The sequence below is a fragment of the Lissotriton helveticus genome, chromosome 7, assembly GCF_964261635.1.
Source record: "Lissotriton helveticus chromosome 7, aLisHel1.1, whole genome shotgun sequence".
NCBI classification, from domain to species: Eukaryota; Metazoa; Chordata; class Amphibia; order Caudata; family Salamandridae; genus Lissotriton; species Lissotriton helveticus.
In genome coordinates this window covers 605,904,941-605,925,170 of record NC_136068.1, presented here as the reverse complement: position 1 = coordinate 605,925,170, position 20,230 = coordinate 605,904,941, and the positions used below count along the sequence as shown (strand labels likewise).

General features: G+C 46.0%; 1 protein-coding gene across 1 annotated transcript in view; it reads left to right on the top strand.

The window, feature by feature from the left end:
• TSPAN17 (tetraspanin 17) overlaps positions 1-12,093 on the top strand; it is a 111,479-nt gene extending 99,386 nt beyond the window's left edge. Inside the window, exon 9 of the mRNA XM_078652802.1 lies at positions 11,035-12,093. Within this exon, the coding sequence (XP_078508928.1) occupies positions 11,035-11,100 (66 nt within the window). The 3' untranslated portion in view covers positions 11,101-12,093. The remainder of the gene's footprint in view (positions 1-11,034) is intronic.
• The last annotated feature ends 8,137 nt before the right edge of the window (positions 12,094-20,230 follow it).

Here is a 20,230-nt window from a genome sequence, read left to right as displayed (position 1 = left end):
CATCCAAATCTGTTATCAAAAGGCCAAGCGCACTTTAACGATACCCCCAAGGGCGCACTCCACACGCAAATTGGGGGCATCAATGGCTTTCCTGGGGAACATTCCTTTAGAAGACATTTGCAGAGCAGCCACGTGGGTTACACCACATACCTTTACAAAACACTACTGTGTTGATGTGCATTCCAAGCAGCAAGCTGCTGTAGGACAGGCTGTTCTCAAGAGACTTTTTCAGGTTTCTGCAGCTGGCACGGGCAACCGCCGCTGATGGAGGGACTGCTATGTATTCTATGCTAAGATATGAATTTAGCAGCCCACATGCCTCGAACTGAATATGCTACTTACCAGTATGCATCTGTTCTTGGCATGTAGGGCTGCTAACATTCATATCGCCCACCCTCCTCCCCGGTGCCTGTCGCAGCTGCAGATATACTATTGTATTCAGTCATTAGCATGGACATCCTTTACACTTTTCACTCCATCTTCTGCCACAATGGCGAAAAACAATCTGGGGATGGAGCCGATGCCCATGCGCACTGTAGTCCAGGGGAGGAGCCACCTATCTCAGGATACTTCGAAGACTCTTCCAGGACAACAATGTGCGATCATCCGGACCCAACACTAGGCGGCGATCTAATGCTAAGATATGAATGTTAGCAGCCCTACATGCCAAGAACAGATGCATACTGGTAAGTAGCATATTCATTTTTTGCAGGAAACTCATTTGGTGGGCAATTCTTGTCGTGCGATGAACAGGTGGGGATATCGTCTTGCTGCGCATTCGGGGTTTACCAGTGGTTCCAGGGGGGTGGGTATCCTTGTTCGGGCTTCCCTCCCCCTAACCATTGATGATGTGATCCTTGATGATCGGGGGCGTTATGCTGTCCTCGTGGGTCGCTATGAGGGTCGTACCCTCTCCTTGTTTACTGTTTATGTGCCCCCCGGCCTACAGTCTTCCACCTTTTCCGATTTGGGCCGTGTGTTGCTGAACCTTCCTGACAGTACTCTTTTTGTTGCAGGCGATTTTAATTCTGTGATCTCCGGTCTACATGATCGCTACCCCCCTAGGGATACTCCTTCGGCCCAACAATGGCTAGGTGGGTTTTTGGACACGTTTGGTTTGGTGGATTGCTGGAGACTCATGCATCCTACCCAGCTCCAATACACCTTCCATTCGGGGGCCCATGGGAGTCTGTCTAGACTGGATTATTTCCTGATGCCCGCGGCGCAGACGCCGGCGGTGCGTGAGATCAGACACCTCCCCCGGGGCATCTCCGATCATTCTCCGCTCTGGCTTTGTTTTGAGTTTGGGGTGGAAGCGGTGGGCCGAGTGGCTCCTATCAACCCCTGGTATATTACCTCCCCTGAGACCCGAAACCTTTTGACTAAATCTTTAGATGCCTATTTTTTGGACACCGAGGGGCCGGTTTCCTCGGCTGTGTCACTGTGGGAGGCCTTTAAAACAGTGATACGTGGGCAGGCCCTTTGCCTTATTGCTCAATCCAAGAAGGCTAGGAATCGGGAGGTGGTGGACCTTGAGACAGAGATTGCGGAGAGGGAGGCCGACTTGGAGGCTGGGGTCACCTCTGATAAACTCCACGCCCTGGGTCTGAAACAATTTGCTTATAAATCCTTGGTCACGGATGCGGCTAGACTGATGTTTCGGGAACAGCAGGGTCGTCTGTATGATGTGGGGGACAAAGCGGGTAAATTGCTGGCGTGGTTGGATAAGAAAGAGAGAGCGAATCGTGTAGTGCCTGTGATTCAGTCGTCGAATGGTGTCGAAATGACAGACCCGGTTGGAATAGTGGAATGTTTTGCAGAATATTTTCGTGTGGTTTATACCCCTGTGTCTGGACGGGATGTGGCTGACTCTCGCCTTTTGTTGCGCGATATAGCTTTGCCCAGTGTTTCCGATCTAGACCGTGTCTCGTTGGAGTCCCCTTTTACTACGGATGAAATAGCGACTGCCATTCGTTCGCTCCGTTCGGGCAAGGCCTTGGGCCCGAACGGGTTGCCAATTGAGCTGTACAAGCTACGCCCTGATAAGGTAGCGCCCCATCTTCGTGCCATGTTTTTGGAGTCCCGGGAATGTGGTATTCTCCCGTATGACCAGCGTCTTGCTACGATAGTCGTAATTCCCAAGGACGGGAAACCGCGGGACCTTTGTTCGTCTTATAGGCCCATTTCCCTGTTAAATGTTGAGCCTAAGGTACTGGCTAAGCTCCTGGCGACCCGCCTACTGACGGTCATTAGCGACTTGGTTCATCCGGATCAGTCCGGATTTATCCCACATCGCAACACGGCTCTTAACCTACGTCGTCTCCACGGTGCTGTTGCGAGGGCGGGGCGTCTGACGGAGCCGGCCATTTTGGCCTCGTTGGATGCCTCGATGGCTTTTGCCACGGTCGAGTGGCCCTATCTTTGGGCAGCTCTCAAAGTTTGGTTTTGGACCTGAATTTATTGGATGGGTGAAGCTGTTGTATGTGGAACCCTTAGCGCAAGTGGTGGTGAACGGTAGAGTCTCTGTCCCCTTCAGCCTTGGTAGAGGGACCCGGCAGGGTTGCCCCTTGTCTCCATTGCTTTTCGCGCTGGCCCTGGAACTGTTAGCTGCGTGGCTTCGATGGGAACAATCACTCAAAGGGATCCGTTGGTCGCCGGACTTTGAAGACCGTGTCTCTCTTTACGCGGACGATATCCTTCTATATCTTACATCCCCGCGTAAATCCTTGAACGTCTTATTTGATGTTCTTACTTCGTTCGGAGCTAACTCGGGCCTTGTTATTAACTGGGCTAAGTCCTGCGTGTATGTTCTTTCGGGTGTTTTGCCCTCTTTGCCGGCCAGGTTCCCTATCCAGGTGGTCCAGTCTGGCTTCAAGTATTTGGGGATTTTTATTACCCTGGACCCCTCCCTCCGGTTTGAGCGCAATCTCCTCCCCCCGCTTCTTAGATTGCGCCAGGATGTGGCCCGTTGGCGTAAGCTACCCCTGTCTCCTCTGGGTAGGGCGGCTCTATTTAAAATGATGTCCTTGCCGCGGTTCCTCTACGCCCTTCAGAACTCCTTCGACGACATTCCCGCCATTTATTTCAGAGAAGTCGAGAGTCTGCAAAGACAATTGATTTGGGACGGACGCCCACGTATAGCCCTCGCGAAACTTACTATCCCTTGGTATGACGGGGGCATGGCGCTCCCCGACATCAAGAGATACTACTGGGCTGCCCAGCTCTCGGCCATTAACCACGCGATGTATTCGCCGGGTCGCGATCCGGCTTTTGAGATGGATAGGCTCCAGTTGCCGGGAGGGGACTTTAATAGAGCGCTATATTCTAGATCGGCTGGGAGCCATCTTGTGGGCCCGTCCAGGGCTGCGGTCAAGGTGTGGCGTGCTGAGAATGTGAGTTTGGGTTGGGAGAATCGACTGACGCTGGCGACTCCGCTTTATGCTTCTGAACGTTTGGGATGTCTCTGGTCTACCAAGGGTTTTGAACGCTGGGATATGATTGGGATTTGTAAGGTGGGTGACGTTTGTGTGAATGGTCGCGTGAAGTCATTCCAGGCCCTTAAGGCGGAATACGACTTGAGTGATAGAGAGTTTTTCCGGTATCTGCAAGTCCGACATGCCTTGGCCTCGGTTCTGACTCCTGATGTGACCCCACCCGAGTCTTCCCCCCTTGAAGATCGTATACTAGATGGACACTTGACCGACAGCACTATCTCGCTAATCTATAAGAAACTGATTCATAATCGTACAGATTTGTTGGTCCGACTCCGGGAGATGTGGGTCGGTGATGGGTTGGAACTGGATGACGAGGACTGGCAGTCGGCACTCTCCTCCCCGAAGGAGGTCGCTATTCCCGCCCGTCTTCGTTTGGTGCAACTTAAGATCCTCCACCGGGTGTATGTGACTGGTCCGCGTCTGGTCGTGATGGGTTTTTCCCCGGATGGCTTGTGTAAGCGTGGCTGTGGGATGAGCGCTACCTTTCTGCACATACTTTGGGAGTGTCCTGTGGTGGCGGCCTATTGGGTGGATGTGCTTGCGATAATGGCTGTAGTGACGGGTGTGGCCCTGCGGCCTGAGGCCCGACGATGCCTGCTGAATGTGTGGGAACCCTCCGATTACTCTGTGGCCCAGACTAGATGGGCGACCCTGGGTTACATGGTCGCGAAGCGCGACATTGCGCAACTCTGGGGCGTATCCCGCCCTCCTGACGTTTCGGTGTGGGAGGATAACATGGACTGGTCCATGTTCCGAGAGAAGACAGTCTACGTGGCTAGGGGCAGACCAGGGGCGTGGACGAAAATTTGGGGTCAATGGAATGCATACCGTGGAGATATTTGTACCCCTCCCTTGGTTGCCACCTCCGATATTACCCTGTCTCCTTAGGCCGACGTTCCCGAAATTTTTCACTCTATTCTAGGATTTTCCTGTCCTCCCTGCTCCCCCCCCCCTCGCGACCTTGCCGAATCTCATTGATTTATGTCTGTTCTCCTGTTTAGTGACCTCCCCCTCTGCTATTTGGGCTGACTTGATTATTGTACTCGCCTTGTTTTTGTGTTCGTTATTTTCATGTTTTATGTAGAAAATTGTTGTATTCTGTCTTATGTCTGGAGCAATTTTATTCTATGATTTGGCCTGGCCTCGGAAATGATTGTTTACTTCATGTGTCGTTCTATGTGACTTAGCGGCCAGCCCGTGTGGTTGTGGGCCCATCTTTGTATTTTTATGATTGCTCAATAAAAAAAATTTTAACCAAAAAAATTTAAAAAAAATTCAAAATAAAATAAAAGCGCTTTAAGGTCAAGCTTTTCTAGTACAGTCCGCTAGACAGCTTTTTTTTTAGTACTCATGAAACATTCGACAAGGCCATTGGCCTGGGGCCACGGAGTGGTCCACTTCTGTTGCTTCACATTAAGGTGCCTGAGAAAATCTTCGACTTCTCGACTGTTGAAAGGTGGTCCGTTGTCAAACTTTAAAATTGCAGCAGTACCCCAGGTAGCAAAGACGCTATCTAACCTCTCAATGACACATTCTTGAGTGATAGATGAGAGATTTTTGATCAATGGAAAACGGGAAAATTTATCAACGATCACCATCAGGCAATGTCTGTTGTCAAGATGACTGAAGGAGTCCACTGCAAATCTTTCCCGTGCATGCATTGACAACTCTGCGAAGCTGAATAGGTGTTGAGTGGTTTTCGATGACAGGCTGTTGCATAGATAACAGGCCTTTAATTCTTTTTCAACCCTCTTGTTGAGATGTGGAATATAGATTCGGTCTCGGAGAGTTTGTTTGGTGGCAACAATTCTGCGATGTTTTTCATGGGCACTTCAATTATCTGTTGTCGTAGACTCTGGAATGACCATTCTCGACCCTCCTAGAATAATACCTTCCTGAGTAGTGGACAGTTAATCTTTGACATTCTTAAACTTTTGATATTCACTGTCGCTGGTAAGAGGTCAAGGGTGCTGGTGCCAAGACTGATGTGTAATGATGTCTTTTAGTTTCAACATGTCACTCTCTTGATTTGTGGCAGTGACGATTTGCTCTGATGAACTGGCAGTTCGAGTGCTGGATTTCACTATGAAATTTATGTAACCTTCAGCTGCCTTAGAATGGGTGCTAGGGCATTGTAGAGGTGTAGAGGCACTCATGAGAAGTAGTTGACTGGGTTCTGATCTTTCCCTGGACAATGCACAATGGTGTAGTTGTACTCTTGCAATCATAGACCCCAGCTTTCCATGCAGGGAGGCATTTTTGCTTAGTTAGTCAATAATGTTAGTCAAAAATGCTTAATGGTCGGTCACAAGCCTGAAGGATTCCCAATCAAGAATACGTGGAAATGTTCAGAAGCCCATGTCACTGCCCACAAGCCCACGTCGCAGCCAAACTTTCTTTCTGAGGCAGTGAGTAAGCAGATTTAGTTTGGGACAAACTTCTTCTGGGGTACACCACAATACATCTTCAAGCATTTGGGTGTCTGCTGTGCTGTTCAAGGATGATGCCCAATCCAACAGGGCTAGCGTCAACAACAACATGTATGAAGCTTTGGATAAAAAAAATGCTGCTTCAGAAGCGTTCTTTAGAGCTTGCTTGATTTTCTGGAAGCTTTGCTTGCATTATTGTGACCAAGTCTCTTAATTGTGCACTGGCCGTGGTAAAATCTCTTATATATCTAGAGCAATAGGTGGCCATGCCAAGGAATAAACACAACAAGGAATCATCTTGCTGGGAAGTGGCTGTTGACAGCCCTTGCACTTTAGCTGGGTTGGGTGTCATGCCCCCATCACAAAAGATATGGCCAAATAATCTTAACCTTGTCTTATGAAACTCACATTTCTCAGCATTCAAAGTTAAACTGGCATCAGTAAGCAACTGACACATTTGTGTGAGAGCTTTGTTATGCTCCTTCTGTGTAACTCCAAAAACCAATATGTTATCACTATAATTGAAAGCATTCATGGCAGGCTGCATGATAGGCTGAATGACATCCTGGAATAGCTCTGTAGCTGATGACACATCAAAGTGCAATCTCTTGTAATGGAACAGACCAACATGTGTAGACAAGGTTGTAATGTACCTGCAATTCCCCTTTAGTTCCAACTGATCATGTCCTTTATTCAGGTCCAGATGAGAGAATGCCTGTGCACCATTCAATTGTGCTATCATGTTGACAATGTGTGTACCTGGATGTTGTTCTCTTTCAATTGCCTTTTTCGCTTGACACGCTGATGCGTACAGCTTCTTCTCTGTCCTTTTTGGGTACTACCACTATGGGAGAAACCCATGGATTTGGCCCAGTAGAATACTCAATGACATTATGCTTGAGCAAAGATTCAAGTTACTTTTCAACAGCTTCCTGTAAGTGAAAGTTAATTAGTCGTGTCTTTGAGCAATAGGATGGACTTCATCGTTAATGTGTAATTGGACTTTCATCGTCTTAAGTTTTCCCATCACAAAGGGATTTGACTTACTATTTTGTGATGAGCTTTAATGTTATAGATCATGGATATCCGTCCCATATCAACGGCTGTGCTGAAGCTGAGTGAGCAGACGCTTGAGTCTGTAGCTTGAAGTACATAAATGGGTGCCTGTACTTTTTGTTTTTTATGCTTTATTGTGGCTACAAATGAACCTTGACTTTGTAGTGGTGTCGAAGCCGCTCACGTATACACTTTAGTTTTCGATGGTGTAAGTTTGGGCACTGGAGACAGTTCATTACATTTCTCCTCAAACATAATATTTATTGACATACCACTATTCTTAATGAAAGGTATTGAACAACCATTGACTTTTAGTGTGATCTTCGGACAACGTTTTAACGACTTTGGTGCTTTGTCATGTCGATTGGACCTGTGTTTTTCCTCACTGGTGGCCAGGCCAACATGCAGATGCTTCTCTGAGGTAAACCTCGACATGGCACACTCATCTTCTACACTTTCACTTGATATTGATATAGAACTGTTTGTCGAAGATTTAGATGTTGATTGACTCAGCTGACTCACTTAGCCTTGTGGATGTACGTTGAACGTCCCTCCTGGGTGGCCATTTTGTCTTCGTGTCATGACGCACCTATTTTTCTGTCGCTTTGCACACCATCCCAAAATGGTTCTCTTTTCCACAGCCTTTGCAAATCTGCCCAATGGTGAGATATTTACCTTTGAGTGGAAATTAAAATCCACACCTGAAGCACAACTTCTTTTTCTGTGGAAAAATCACTCAGTGTCCCTCGGCCATGTACTTTGATTTATTTCTCATATTCTTGACTAACTCCCTCTGGGCACCTCCAGCCTCCATGTCAGCAGCTTGTCGGTCAGCACGCTCTTCAGCTCTGGCAGCCTTGAGATCTCGCTCCAGACTAAGAGTTTCTCTTAGCATCTGTTTTCTGTACGAATCTGACAAACATCTGTCAATCACTCTGAGGCGTATAGGTTCCTTATAATTAAATGAATTGAATTTAGTGCTTGATGAGCCTATCCAGTCTCTCATCAAATTAGTCAGTGGTCTCACCAACTTTCTGTCTTTCTTGACTGAAAATGTATCTTTCGTAATCTACATTTGGCATTGGTTTAAACTTGAGTTTCAAGGCTACTTTATTTTACTGTATGCAATTTAGTCAGTTCACTGCATTTTCTTTATGACTCCTTCGGCACCTTCACCAGCAAGATTCTTAAGGTACTTGATAATCTTTTGTTATCTTCTTCCTCAATCGCATCAATGAATCCATCAAATGTCTTTATCCATGCAGCCTTTGTGTCGCCAATATTCGGCCTTTTGGCGGTGGTGGTTTCAAGAAGGCGGTGGCATTGTAATCATTAACGGAACTTACTGACGTGGAGAGTAAAGTTCACTCCACCACTGCTTGGTGATCTTGTTTGTGCAAACCATTTCTGAGAACTTGCGAAGTACTGGACTCTGGATCATCTTTGATAAGTATCATAACAACACAGAGGGAGGGAGGGTCATAGGGAAAATTTTAAAGACCAGCCCAGGTTCACATCCCCAATTACTGAATTATAAACAACACAACAAACCGGGGGTCTAGATGCCACAATTATGGCAGGCCAATCACACTCTCACTCCGGTAAAGTGTTGCCTATATCGCACAGAAAAGTCACAGAACCAAGGAACTCAAAAACAAAAAACAAAGCACTACACGTGATATGTGGTAGGGATCCGCCTATCACCATGTCTGGATAACCATCAACTATTCATGGTGATCAGTTTTGTCATTTGGTCAACCAGCTCAAGGAGTGGTGTATCTCTTGATCATAGAGAACACCATGCCAGTAGGTACTGGGCTGGATCCCGCCCACATTCACTCTGAACGATACAGTGAGCAACTCAACTAATTGACCACTGAAAAAATAGGAGCAGCGCAAAACGCAAAAACTGTGAAGTGGTGAGTTAAAATAGGGTGGTGTGCCCCAACATAGAGAACCTTTTATTGAGAATGCGGACACAACCCCTAACTAAAAACAGAACAGTGCAAAATGCAGTTTGAACAAATAACTGCCAAAAAGGGCCAACATGTTTCAGCCAAGCGGGCTAGAAGTCCCTAGGCTTTCTGTGAACGGTCATGATTCCAATCACCGGTCTCAGCTTTCAGCACTTTGGAAACCTTTGGAGTTGTTCTGAGCCCCGCTCGGCAGCTTGATGGGGTGCCTCTTCTGATTAACCCTGGGCAGAGTTCGGTGAGTTCCACTACACAGAACTCCGCTAAGTGCACAAAAAACTCCGCCGCGCTACATGGAGCTCTGCGAGTGGCGGAATTTCTTTAGATAAATGCAGTTTGCGGTGATTGTCAGTGCCAGGTGCTTGTCCGCACTGTGCAATCATCGCGAACGGTATCATGCACCACGCAAGCGGGCGCTGCTTCTTTTCTGCCGTTCAAGTAGATTTTTACTCGTGCAGCAGCTTTCTCAATGCGAACAGGCGGTTTCTCAACGCGAGCGGTCGCAAGCATGCGCGACCACTCGCGTTGAGAAATCTGACCGCCTGCGTTGAGAAATCTCGCTGGGAGGTTGATTTTCTACGCTTGTGCTCGCCAACTTGATGTTGACGATCGTGAACGAGGAAAAATCTCGCTGGGAGGTGAATTTTCCTCACTCACGCTTGCCAACTTGACGTTGATGAACGTAAGCGAGGAAAAAAACTCTGCTCAGCAGCGCGAAGCAGAGTTTTTTGGCACTCCGCAAGCTCCGCGTAACGTGGAGTGAGGGAAAACTCTGGTAACTCCGCCAGCGGAGCGGAGTTCACTGCCCAGACTTGCTTCTGATAGGGACAGCACTGAAAGCACAACCCTGGGTGCTTTCTCTGGGGTCACTCCCTCGAGTGCTGTGGAATGATGACTCTCTTTACTCCGGACTGATAAGCAGATGACTGTTTCTTGTATCAATTTGTCCTTAAGCATCTCTTTGTGCTAACTGACACCTCACAGCGCGTCTGTTAGTAGTATTATCTTGCACTTTGCTTCTCTTTCAAACTCTGGTTGCATCTGCCTGTAGCATTATCACTCTGTATGAATGTATGGCTTTCACAGTACCTCTTTGTGTGGCCTTCCCAGCAGGTTCTCGGCCACTGATGTGTAGACTTTTCAGTGAAACTTACATCAACTTCAAATGCTATACACAGAACTGGGGCTGTGCTTTGACTCCACATACGTCAAATGCCGATTCCGTATTTTGGGGGAGGCACACATGAGCAGTTTGCTGTACCACAGCAAACTGTCTGGGAGAGAACTGTAGATCTTCGGGTTACGTATCCCCTATCTCTTCACCAGATGTAGCGTCCTCCCCAGCCTGGGTACTCTCCAATGACTACGCCACACACGGAGCTTACTATAACACGTCTTTATTCTTCTGTGTGTAACCGTGAACTCAACATTCTTAACCTGCATTCAGTTCACCACACTCTAATACTTAGATCACAGTTGTATGGAGTCCATCAGGGGCCACAAATATTGTCATTACATACTCACATGCCACTATATCGTGTACATTGCATGCACTTCTGCTACCCTCTTGTTAGTGTTACAAGGGCTCCCTTACACATCGTTCAGGAAGACACCAGCTACACTCCTTAACTTCACCCCTACTTTGTGTTGTGATCCATTTATTGCTGACCTTTAACAAGTTTAATGCTTTTGATCAATCTTCCTCCAGCCCAGTTGTCTTTAGACTGATATTTGTGCCTATTCCTCTAAACCATGAACCTGTCCTTGATGCTTGTGTTTCTAATCATAGATGCCTTTAGTTTTTTCCTTGGCTACCATGTTTCCTGCACAAGTCTCGTTTCTTTGCTCCCTTACCAGCATGTTTTCCTGTCCTGGCTGCCTGTGCTTTCTCACCTGTTGTCTGTGGTTTATAGCCCAGCTTTAGAACTTATGTCCCTAACAGTCTGTGCTTTACCCCCCCTAACTACCCGTGTCTCCTCTTGAGGCTTTCTATGACTTCCTTTCTTTCTCACTGCCTTGCGTATCAGCGACCCTCACTCTACAGTGTTGATATTCATTGTATTTCTACCCAAATTCTTTCAGATCTTTGGAATTTGTTTGGCGCAGAACCTCATCAGCGACATCAAGGCAGTCAAAGCGAACTGGTGACAATTACAGCAACTTCCCCCCACCCCGACGGTCCCTGAGATGGTATGATGACTCCTGGGCATGATCTCTGGTGAAAGAACAGTAGAACTTGGTGCAAGACCACCCCAACCACTGTCCCTGCTGCAAGGACTGCATAAGGTGGTTTGAGATGTTCCTCAAGCAGCACCCCTACTTGAAGGTCACACAAACAATTTCAAAGATGCGCCTCGGTCAGCTTGACTGCTGCTGGTACGCCGAGATGGTGTGAGAAGTTCACAGAGTTCATGCTTCAGGAAGACTCTGAGATGTTGACAGATGCATGTTGGGCAGGTTCCCTGCTAACAAGAGACCCTGCGATGTAGGATGATGCGGCTCAAGCAGGCTCTGTGGTGCAGAGTAAGCCCTTTAAATGTTCGAAGGTGCTCCTCCAGGACAGTCACTGCTGTTTGGACACACGGTGATGTGAGATGTTCCTCAGACGTGGCCATTCTCAGTGGTAACCCGAAGATGGTTTGAGATGATCATTTGGACAACAAAGAGGGAAGTAAATTGGTCTTCTGAGACTGTGATGTAAGGTATTCCATGAGTGGGATCCCTTCTGCAAGGACATCTGACACAAGGCGAACGCGGAAGGCTCCCTGCTTCTGTGGTAATCAGGGTCTTCAAGAACTGATGCAAAACCATGGAAGATCATATAGTCCTCAAGGACAGCCATGGTCCTTGCCCCAAACACAGTTTTCCAGACTGTGTCCATTTCTAAAGTATTTTAAGGGGTGGGAGGGAAGGTGCTCTCTGGGTGTCACCTGCTGTATTACGGATTGTTTCCAGGTTCTCATGTCTGGTCCGTATTCTTTGGCATTCTGTATTATTTTTTTTAATTCTGTGCACGGACTGATTGCGAGAAGCCCTTTCTGTACATATTGTATGGCTCAGATGTGAGAGCGCAGTGCCTGCTGTGCTTGTATGTGTCTGTATTTATAAATATGAAACACAAATGAATGTGAACTTGCTCTACTGCTCATAGTAATTGTCTCTTTGACTGAGTCGAAACGCTGACTTTTATTCCAGACTGAGGGTAGGTCTGTCGTTATTCGTGTCCTGACAGATGGTGCTCGTGATGGGAGAGCTGCCTTTCCAACTAAACGTCTCCCGTTTTGTAGGGGCTGCTCCATGGGACCCTCTCTCACATGCTGACAAACCCCATACAACCTGTCATTTACAAGCTGTAGATTCTCTGAAGCTCAGGCAGTCTTTCTCCCTCCCATGGCTTTTCATCTTTTCACTTTGAAATCAGCTAGTTATCTCTGCAGTACCTGGTCTCAGGATTATAATCGCTCCCTCGAGCAGCAAAGAAGGTAAGGCCTCTTTACAAAGCATTGTGCGATATCGAACAAGCCGGAATTGTAGGAGGCTCTGAAGTATTCAACAACTCAGCGCTATTCCTCAGCACACAATAGCTCCAATTCATAGGTTGATAATATGGAAATTGAGTAGTATTATCAAAGATTGTTCGGGGTGTTTTTTTCAGTGCTTATCAAGCCTCTGATGTTTCACAGTGCTCGGATCCGAATGGCTGCTTTAGCGGAATAATCTATAATACTGCTGTGAATCCAATCTGACTGCTGCAGTGAAGGTCTGCGGAAGTCGCCACAGCTCAGCGGCGAAGAGTCCCAGATGGGAAAAATTGGCTTCAAAACATATTTTGCAAACGCGTTGACTCCAAAATGCAGAATGCTAAAATCGTGTCTCTGCATAGTTCCACAAAATAAAAATTTCGACCAGCAGTCGATTCCCAAGTCCAACACAATTCGCTGCCCAGGTGATTTATTTATTATTTATTTTGAGAATTTGTAAAGCGCGACTGACACCTTGCAGGCTTCCTGGCGCTGGAAATTACTCTGTTAACGGTAAACCGGGAGAACAGTCAGACGGACAATTTATTAGGGGAAGAGCCAGGTCTTAATACGTCTCCTGAAGGGAAGAAGCTGTGATATCTGACGTATGTCATATGTGATAAAAGGTTGTGTCACTTTATTAGTATAACTCCTAACATAATTTATTTAGGGACTTGTGCTTGATAGTGGCGTATGGTGCAGATAGTTTTTTTGGGGGGAGATATTTATGTAAGGCAGAGATTTTGGTATCTATCTTTCGGAATCTGAAGTTTTGCAAAAAGCTTCTGCAGTCTTTGGTGATCATGTTAAGATATTTTTTTCCTTCCCTGTTCTGAGCCTTTTTCCAATCACTCGACCTGCATACCTTCTTATAGCCCTTGAATATTAGTCTTTAGTAGACTTCGATAAAGTTCTAGACTTCTTTAAGCTCATGGCAAGGTTTTTAGAGGAATGGATGCTGGAGGTGGTAAGGTTCCAATTGTGATCAAAACACAAGCTCTTGTCGTTTTTGCTTTTTCTGACTCCTCTCCCAAGAAGATTACTGTCCATCTTTGGCGCATTTTAGTGCACCTAGTACTGGTGGAAGGTGATTCGTGTTTACCAGCCTTTTATCTGTGTAAACTCCCTGAAGAAGTTTAACCTATAGAGCGAAAGCAAAGTGCATGGCAATGTCCTCTAAATGACCTTCCCAAGAAACCTCTGCAAAGTAGCAGGCTCTTATACTCCTACATCTGGCATCTCGCTGGTATGCCGTTGCCTCTGGCAGATGGCCTGTACCCTTCTCATGTCTTTGCCAACAGAAAGGTTGTTCTAGGCAGGAGCTCTGCAGTTGGTTTGCAATGCATCCAATTGAATTGGTTAATAAATAAAAGCAGTGAGCTTCTCTGGCTATCCAGCACTAAAATCCCTTTGGCTGGAGCCGTACATAGAATACAAAGCACTATAAGCATGTGCTTTATTCAGCACACCCTTAACCAAGGGAATTACCATTCTCAAATGATGGCTCTCATTTAATATAGCAGGTTTTCACATTGATTGTATGTAGGTTAGTTGTTGAGTGAAAACCTTGCCTTTAGGGGGAGAGGGTCAGCGGAGTCCTGCGAAGGGCAAGGGAAGAGGAATGAGATGGGAATAACACCGTTGCAGGCGTTTACCCCGACACCATGATTGTGCCTTACAAACAAGTATTTCAATTCAATTATTCAGTAGAATACATCTGTATAGGGTAGCATTGTTTAAAATATTGATTCTAGGATTTACATTTCAGTCACTGTTCATAGGTTGATTGATGTGAGAGTATCAGCATATAACTTGTCTTCAGGGCCTCTCACAAGAGAAGTCCTCGGCCGGATGAAGGCACACCTGGAACGAGCAGGAGAGTTGATGGACACAGTCTTGGGTGTAGTGAAATCAATTTTAGAGCTTGGCCACACAGCAGGAATGTCCGTCTTATCAAGGTCTTCCCCCATTGGCTCTATCGAGTTTTAGATAGATGATCTCGAGATGGGGGTCCGTGTTTGACCTCCGTGAATCACACGCTCAAGGCCAGGTATTCTGGATCATAGGCGTTGAATCCTCATGGATGATGCAGTAGGTTTCCGTTCGATGCAGTTGAGTAGGGGTGTTGTGGTCATATTGTGTGCCTCCACTGGTTGGCCAGCAGTGTCTGTGCAGGTTAGCAGTCTGAAGGCTTAGTGCGGTGTCAGGTATGTGATTTAAGTCCTTCCCATCGTTAATGTGAGAGTGCTTGGGCAGTGGTGTCTGAGATAGTTGGGGACAAAGGCAGAGAAACGCATGTATCTTCTGGCCCAGAACAGGACACATGAAGGCGGAAGGAATGGAAACTTCGCTTTCAAATCAACCTCTGTTCTGGCCCTGCAGCGCTGACCATTCTTCATGATGTCGAATACAGGTGATGGATAAAGGCGCAATAGCTTGCTCCTCGCGTTCATAGGATGTCCTCATGGTGTGTCCCAATGGGGTTCAATTCAGTAGGCATATTGTGGACTACATTTATTGCATGTATCTGTGAGAGTGTTACATGTTATGTCTCCAGCTTTCACTAAATCATGCTAGAGTAATCCTTCCCAACGGCGGCAGCAGTTGCTCCTATGAGGTACCGCAGCCCCATAAGGCAGTGGGACTACGGCAAACCAATTCTTCTGAAGGTGTGAACACCGGCATGCTTAAAGAGCAACCCCATTTAATTCCATAGTGTCAGGACTAATGTGTAGGGGCACAGTGAAAGCATACGTACACGACCTCAACTTATGTGGCTGGAGCCTCTCACTACTATTGTTCTGGGAACTGACCCGCTGTGACAGCGTGACTTTGGTGCTAAGTATGCTCTCTCTGCACTTGACAGGGTAGCGACTGAGGATGAGTTGTCCAGGTCTTCTCAGCGAGGTAGTGTGAAGGGCAGAGACTCAGAACTCCAGTGTTGCACAACAGACATGATGAAATGCTGTCCATCCGTATTGTTTTCTTTAAGTATTAAAAGCGAAGTACTTTAGTTACACACCAAAACGAAAAAAGGTGTATGAGGCACACAGTCCTAAAACTGATGCTATGTGGTTATAATCCGCAGAACGTGACAAGGCAAGATTAAGGCAGAGGTGGAAGCTTCCTATGGCATGAATGGGCAGCCTTCCTGGATCAATACCTGGAAGTCAGTTCACTGGTGTCCCACTACTGTACAGTTCACATAGGGTCACTTGGGTAAAGTAAAACCAACCACTTACTCATTTACCGTTCGAGCGACACAGTCAGTGTTCTTTTCTTTTGGTTGTGTTTTATCTGCAGCATTGAGGTCCTGAGTGCGGGGTAGCAACAGTGCAGGTGGTCCTGTGTGCAATTCTTTAGCAGCGGTGTGGGTGATGCGTTGCCTCCTTTTGACATACACATCATCAACTCCAGGCCTGATGGTCCCATCCGCAAGGAACTCCCTCACCTTTGGCGGTCTTTGGTCCCCAGACTGTGGTGTCACCTACAGGAGGAGTCATCAAAACAGCAACCCCCCCTCGTTCCATTAAGTTGCGATGTCGCCGTCATGCTGGCAGATACCTGCTCAGGCTGCAGGTAGTGTAGGAACCTTGCAGGAGGCTAAAAAGCCTACTCCTACACTTGACTGATCACTGGTCTCACCCAGTACTTTTAATGGGTTACAAGAAGGCTCTTGTGAATGAGATGATAGGCAAGGGGGTTCAAGATGCAACAAGCTCACTTCTCATGGGCCCTCCATGCAGGCTGACAAAGCGGTCCTCCTCCATGGCATCCTTTTCAGGGTCAAGAATCTGCCAAAGAGTCATCCCAGCAGCCAGGCTACTCTCCTGTCTTGTGATGCCACTGCAGGAATGGCATCTCCTTTTCTATTGAGGGTTTTAAGGAAGACACAGGCTGCCCTCCTTATTGGCGGCCCATGAGGAAAATACCTAGCCAGAAATCAAAATACAAGAAAACAATGGTGCTCCTCCACTTACTTTCTGATTGGTATGACTCCAAAGATAATCAGTTTCATGAATCAGACATTAAAAAAAATGTTTTTATTACATACTATTTAAGTTTATTTTTTAATGTACATTGTACATAAACTTGGATATTTGTTTCTCATGGGCTTCCTATCCTGCTACAACGATCTAAAACTCATACATCAAAACATCCAGACACTTCATTCAAAAAGACACACATCCAACCTATTCATTATAAACAATGCTCAGAATCCCATGTTGGCATTACTCTGATTCCTTGATTGATTACATAAGGCCCAAGAATCAACTGGCATTCCACATAATACCTACAAATGTGTCTAAATTAATATATTTTAACACAAATCATCCTTACACATCAATAATATCATTGGGTACTTTAACACAAAAAGCATTGCGCTGACTAGTGTTTCGGTGAGTCACAGATAAGTGCAGTCATGCCACTTTCATCAGGGCGCTGGATATAGTATATGTGTAGTGTAGTGGTTGAGATCATCCAATCAAGAGAGACAGGCATTTTGGGAAGCGTGTTTCAATTAGAATAATGTCTGTAAACATGAAGATATATATTTAATAAAAGTTACATCCAATTATTATATATATAGGGGAAATAGAAGTGTATTCTGACAATGATAAATTGGGCACACTTCTTGTGATATTAGGTATCTTATCTCTATTATTGGAATTTTTTTTGTAGTAAAGTACCAATTGATAGTGTAATCCAGGATTGCAACACTGGTCTACAGTGTGCATGATTGACTGGCCAGCCGTCTTGCGAACGCCAGCTCGACATGCGCACTGTAGACCCAGTCATCCAAAGGCTGTAAAACAGCCTGGGGATTGGTGGCACGGGTCCCCAGCCTCAAAACGAGCGGTGGGTGAGACTGCTCCCACCAATCTTGGACCTGCTCTCGCAGCATGGAAGCAGCTCCAGGACTGGTTGGTGTTTCATTCTACTAGCAGGAAGGAAGCCCTTCCTTTTCCTACTCATAGACCGCAAACAGATTTGCTGCACCAGTGGAGCTCCCGAATTAATGGTGATTTGTGTACCTTCGTGCCCACCGTTTTTTTTTTTAAAGCTAGCCGCCACTGCTCGGTCAATAAGGTTGAGGGGGATTCAAGCTTCAGATTTCCCAACAATCATGCTGGCACATAGTGGTCTTTTACCAAATTCTCACGCAGCGCAGTGGAAAAAATATTGCACTAAGCTGTGTGAGAAGGAGAGAACATTAGTGTACCAATCAATCAATCAAAGTAAGCTTTATTCGATTGTAAGAAAACAATCATAAAAGCACAATAAAATGCAAATTACAGGAGCAATTCATATTTAAAACGAGTTCATAGCAGTGTACCATATTTACTGACATGTGGCACTCTCCTCTGCCTAGCACCAGTGCACAAACTGGTAGTTGTGTGCCACGTACACACCTTTGTACCATAGTGCAAGGGTGTCTAGGATAGGTTTTATACTGGAAGGATGCCCTTCCAGCAAAAAATACAATGCTTATAAGAAATATTTTCCCACTTAGTGTGTGTGCTGTACAGTGCAGTATACACGCATAGTCTAAAAGAAAGGAGAAATAGAAGTGTTTCCCCTTGATAGTGCCTATTTGAAATGGGCGTTACCAAAAAATATGATTGATTGCATGGGAACACCCAAGCACCACCCATGGAACGCCCGCTTGGTGCTAAGTAATGTAAAGCAGCTCTATATGCTGATTTGCATTACTTTCAAGTGAATTTCCATTGCAAAACAAGTTTTGGGCGGAAATTGGGGATAAAAGATTTTGCGTTGGTTTGCGTCACACTAACATGCCATAAAATCTTAGTAAAGATACCCCATTATGTTAAAATACATTATACAATGAGCAGGGGTCACAAGAGGGGCTTACGGGCAGTGAAAAGGGAAAGTAATGCAGATCGGTAGGAGTACTAAGTGAGAAAACACATTATTTTGTGAACTAACCAACATTTTTTCCATTCACTTTCCAAACTGAGAGAGGGAGAGAGTGTTTGTGTGTGCGTTTTAAGTCTATGTGTGTGAAGATTCCTGGTGAAATCCGACAGATACTTCACCATACCCGACTGAAACCAACTGTACCCAACTATTTATCACAAAATACATTTAATTGGGGGGGGGGTGTACCAACCGACCCCTCCCCCCGAAGTAAATAAAAGAATCAGTCACAAACTTAAAAATATCTGGTGTGAATCCCAATCACTGTCACCCCCAAAGTGAAAGATGCTTTCAAAGCTAACAAATAAGCCATTACATAAGCAAGGCTAAATATCGCCTATATTTTTCTAGCCCTAAAATGGAGTGGACCGCTCTTCAAATCTGTAAGTATTTGTGTTAACTCCCCTTCTTCCACATATCATTCCTCACTTAGACCAGAAATCCAAGAATGCCAACCATCTCCTCCTCAGCATTGTTAACCTTAGGCACTATAACTATCAAATCGCCAACCCTGTCACTTCCTTGTGTGACATTCCATAATGGCAGTCTTCCACCATAGACCAGTGCAGGAACACCTGCAAATGGAGACACTTTGATTCATCTCCACTGTTCGGACCTTGATGGCTCTATAAGGTTATAGCTTGCCCCAAACATCCTCAGTTTATTCATAGAACCCCTGGGTACAGTGCGAGTGCTTAATATGTGCTGGTGGGTGCAGGTGGTGAACAGTGTCACTCATTTTTCCCTCCAGCTTTTCTCAAGAGCCTGCTGCAGGTACTGCTCAATGTTGGGAGTGAAGATTACCAAGGCAGTGTTGGTTTGCCTCCATCTCTTTTTCATCGCTGCTTACTCCCTTTGTCACACTGTTCTTATCTTTCTCTTCCTCCTTCTTCCACCCATGTATGCCTTTCTCACCCTTGATCAGAGTCAAAGCCTGATGAAGAAAAGTGATTTCAGGTCCCAAAAAATGAGCGTTGGTGCCCACCTCCTGCAACCACCGGCAGAAATTAAGCATTGATTTCCAAACATATCAATCGTCCCACCTTCATCTACAGTTCTCTCTCATCCATTGTCTCATAAACAAATTTCTACAACTCCACTAATGCTTTGTCCCTGGCACTTCGTTGGCCCATTTTATGCCCAGCCTTTATCTATGCCGCTGAGACACCAACCTCTTCTCCTACACTATGCGGCATGCCCTTGGATCTCTTCAGCTGCAGTGTCTGCTCCTTGTTATCCCATCTCTACTTGTGATACATCAAACCCGTTCTGTTCCTTCTTGCTATGCAGCACAGTCTGCCATCCCCAGAGGCTATCTCGCACTTTAACTAATCTGCCTACTAATGTAATCAAATAAATACAGATTGTCATATCAATTTCAATTGAGTCTTCTCGTCTTTACATGAAGACATTGACTTAATCGGAAACAGCCTTTATAACGAAGGCTGAAACCCGCATGCCTTTACAACGAAGGTTTTACCACGATTGCGTCTCTAAGATGCAGGGGCATATTATCAAAGGCAGTATCGCCCTATGAACAAGGCGACGCTAACCTGCATCAGCGCATGTTAGCAGCCGATTTTCCAACGCTACACATCTTTGCGATATACATTGCTAATGAGATGCAAAGTAGGCGTTCCTTACAATTACTGTATTAAAAAATGTTGCAAACACAACTTCACTGTATTATCAACGCTGCCCCGGACCTGCATAGCGGTGAGAAAAGGCGCGCTAAGCCCCCATTAGCGCGTGATTCCTAACGCCTGAATAAAACCTGACTCACCATTATTGCCTATGGGAGGTGGTTTGTACAC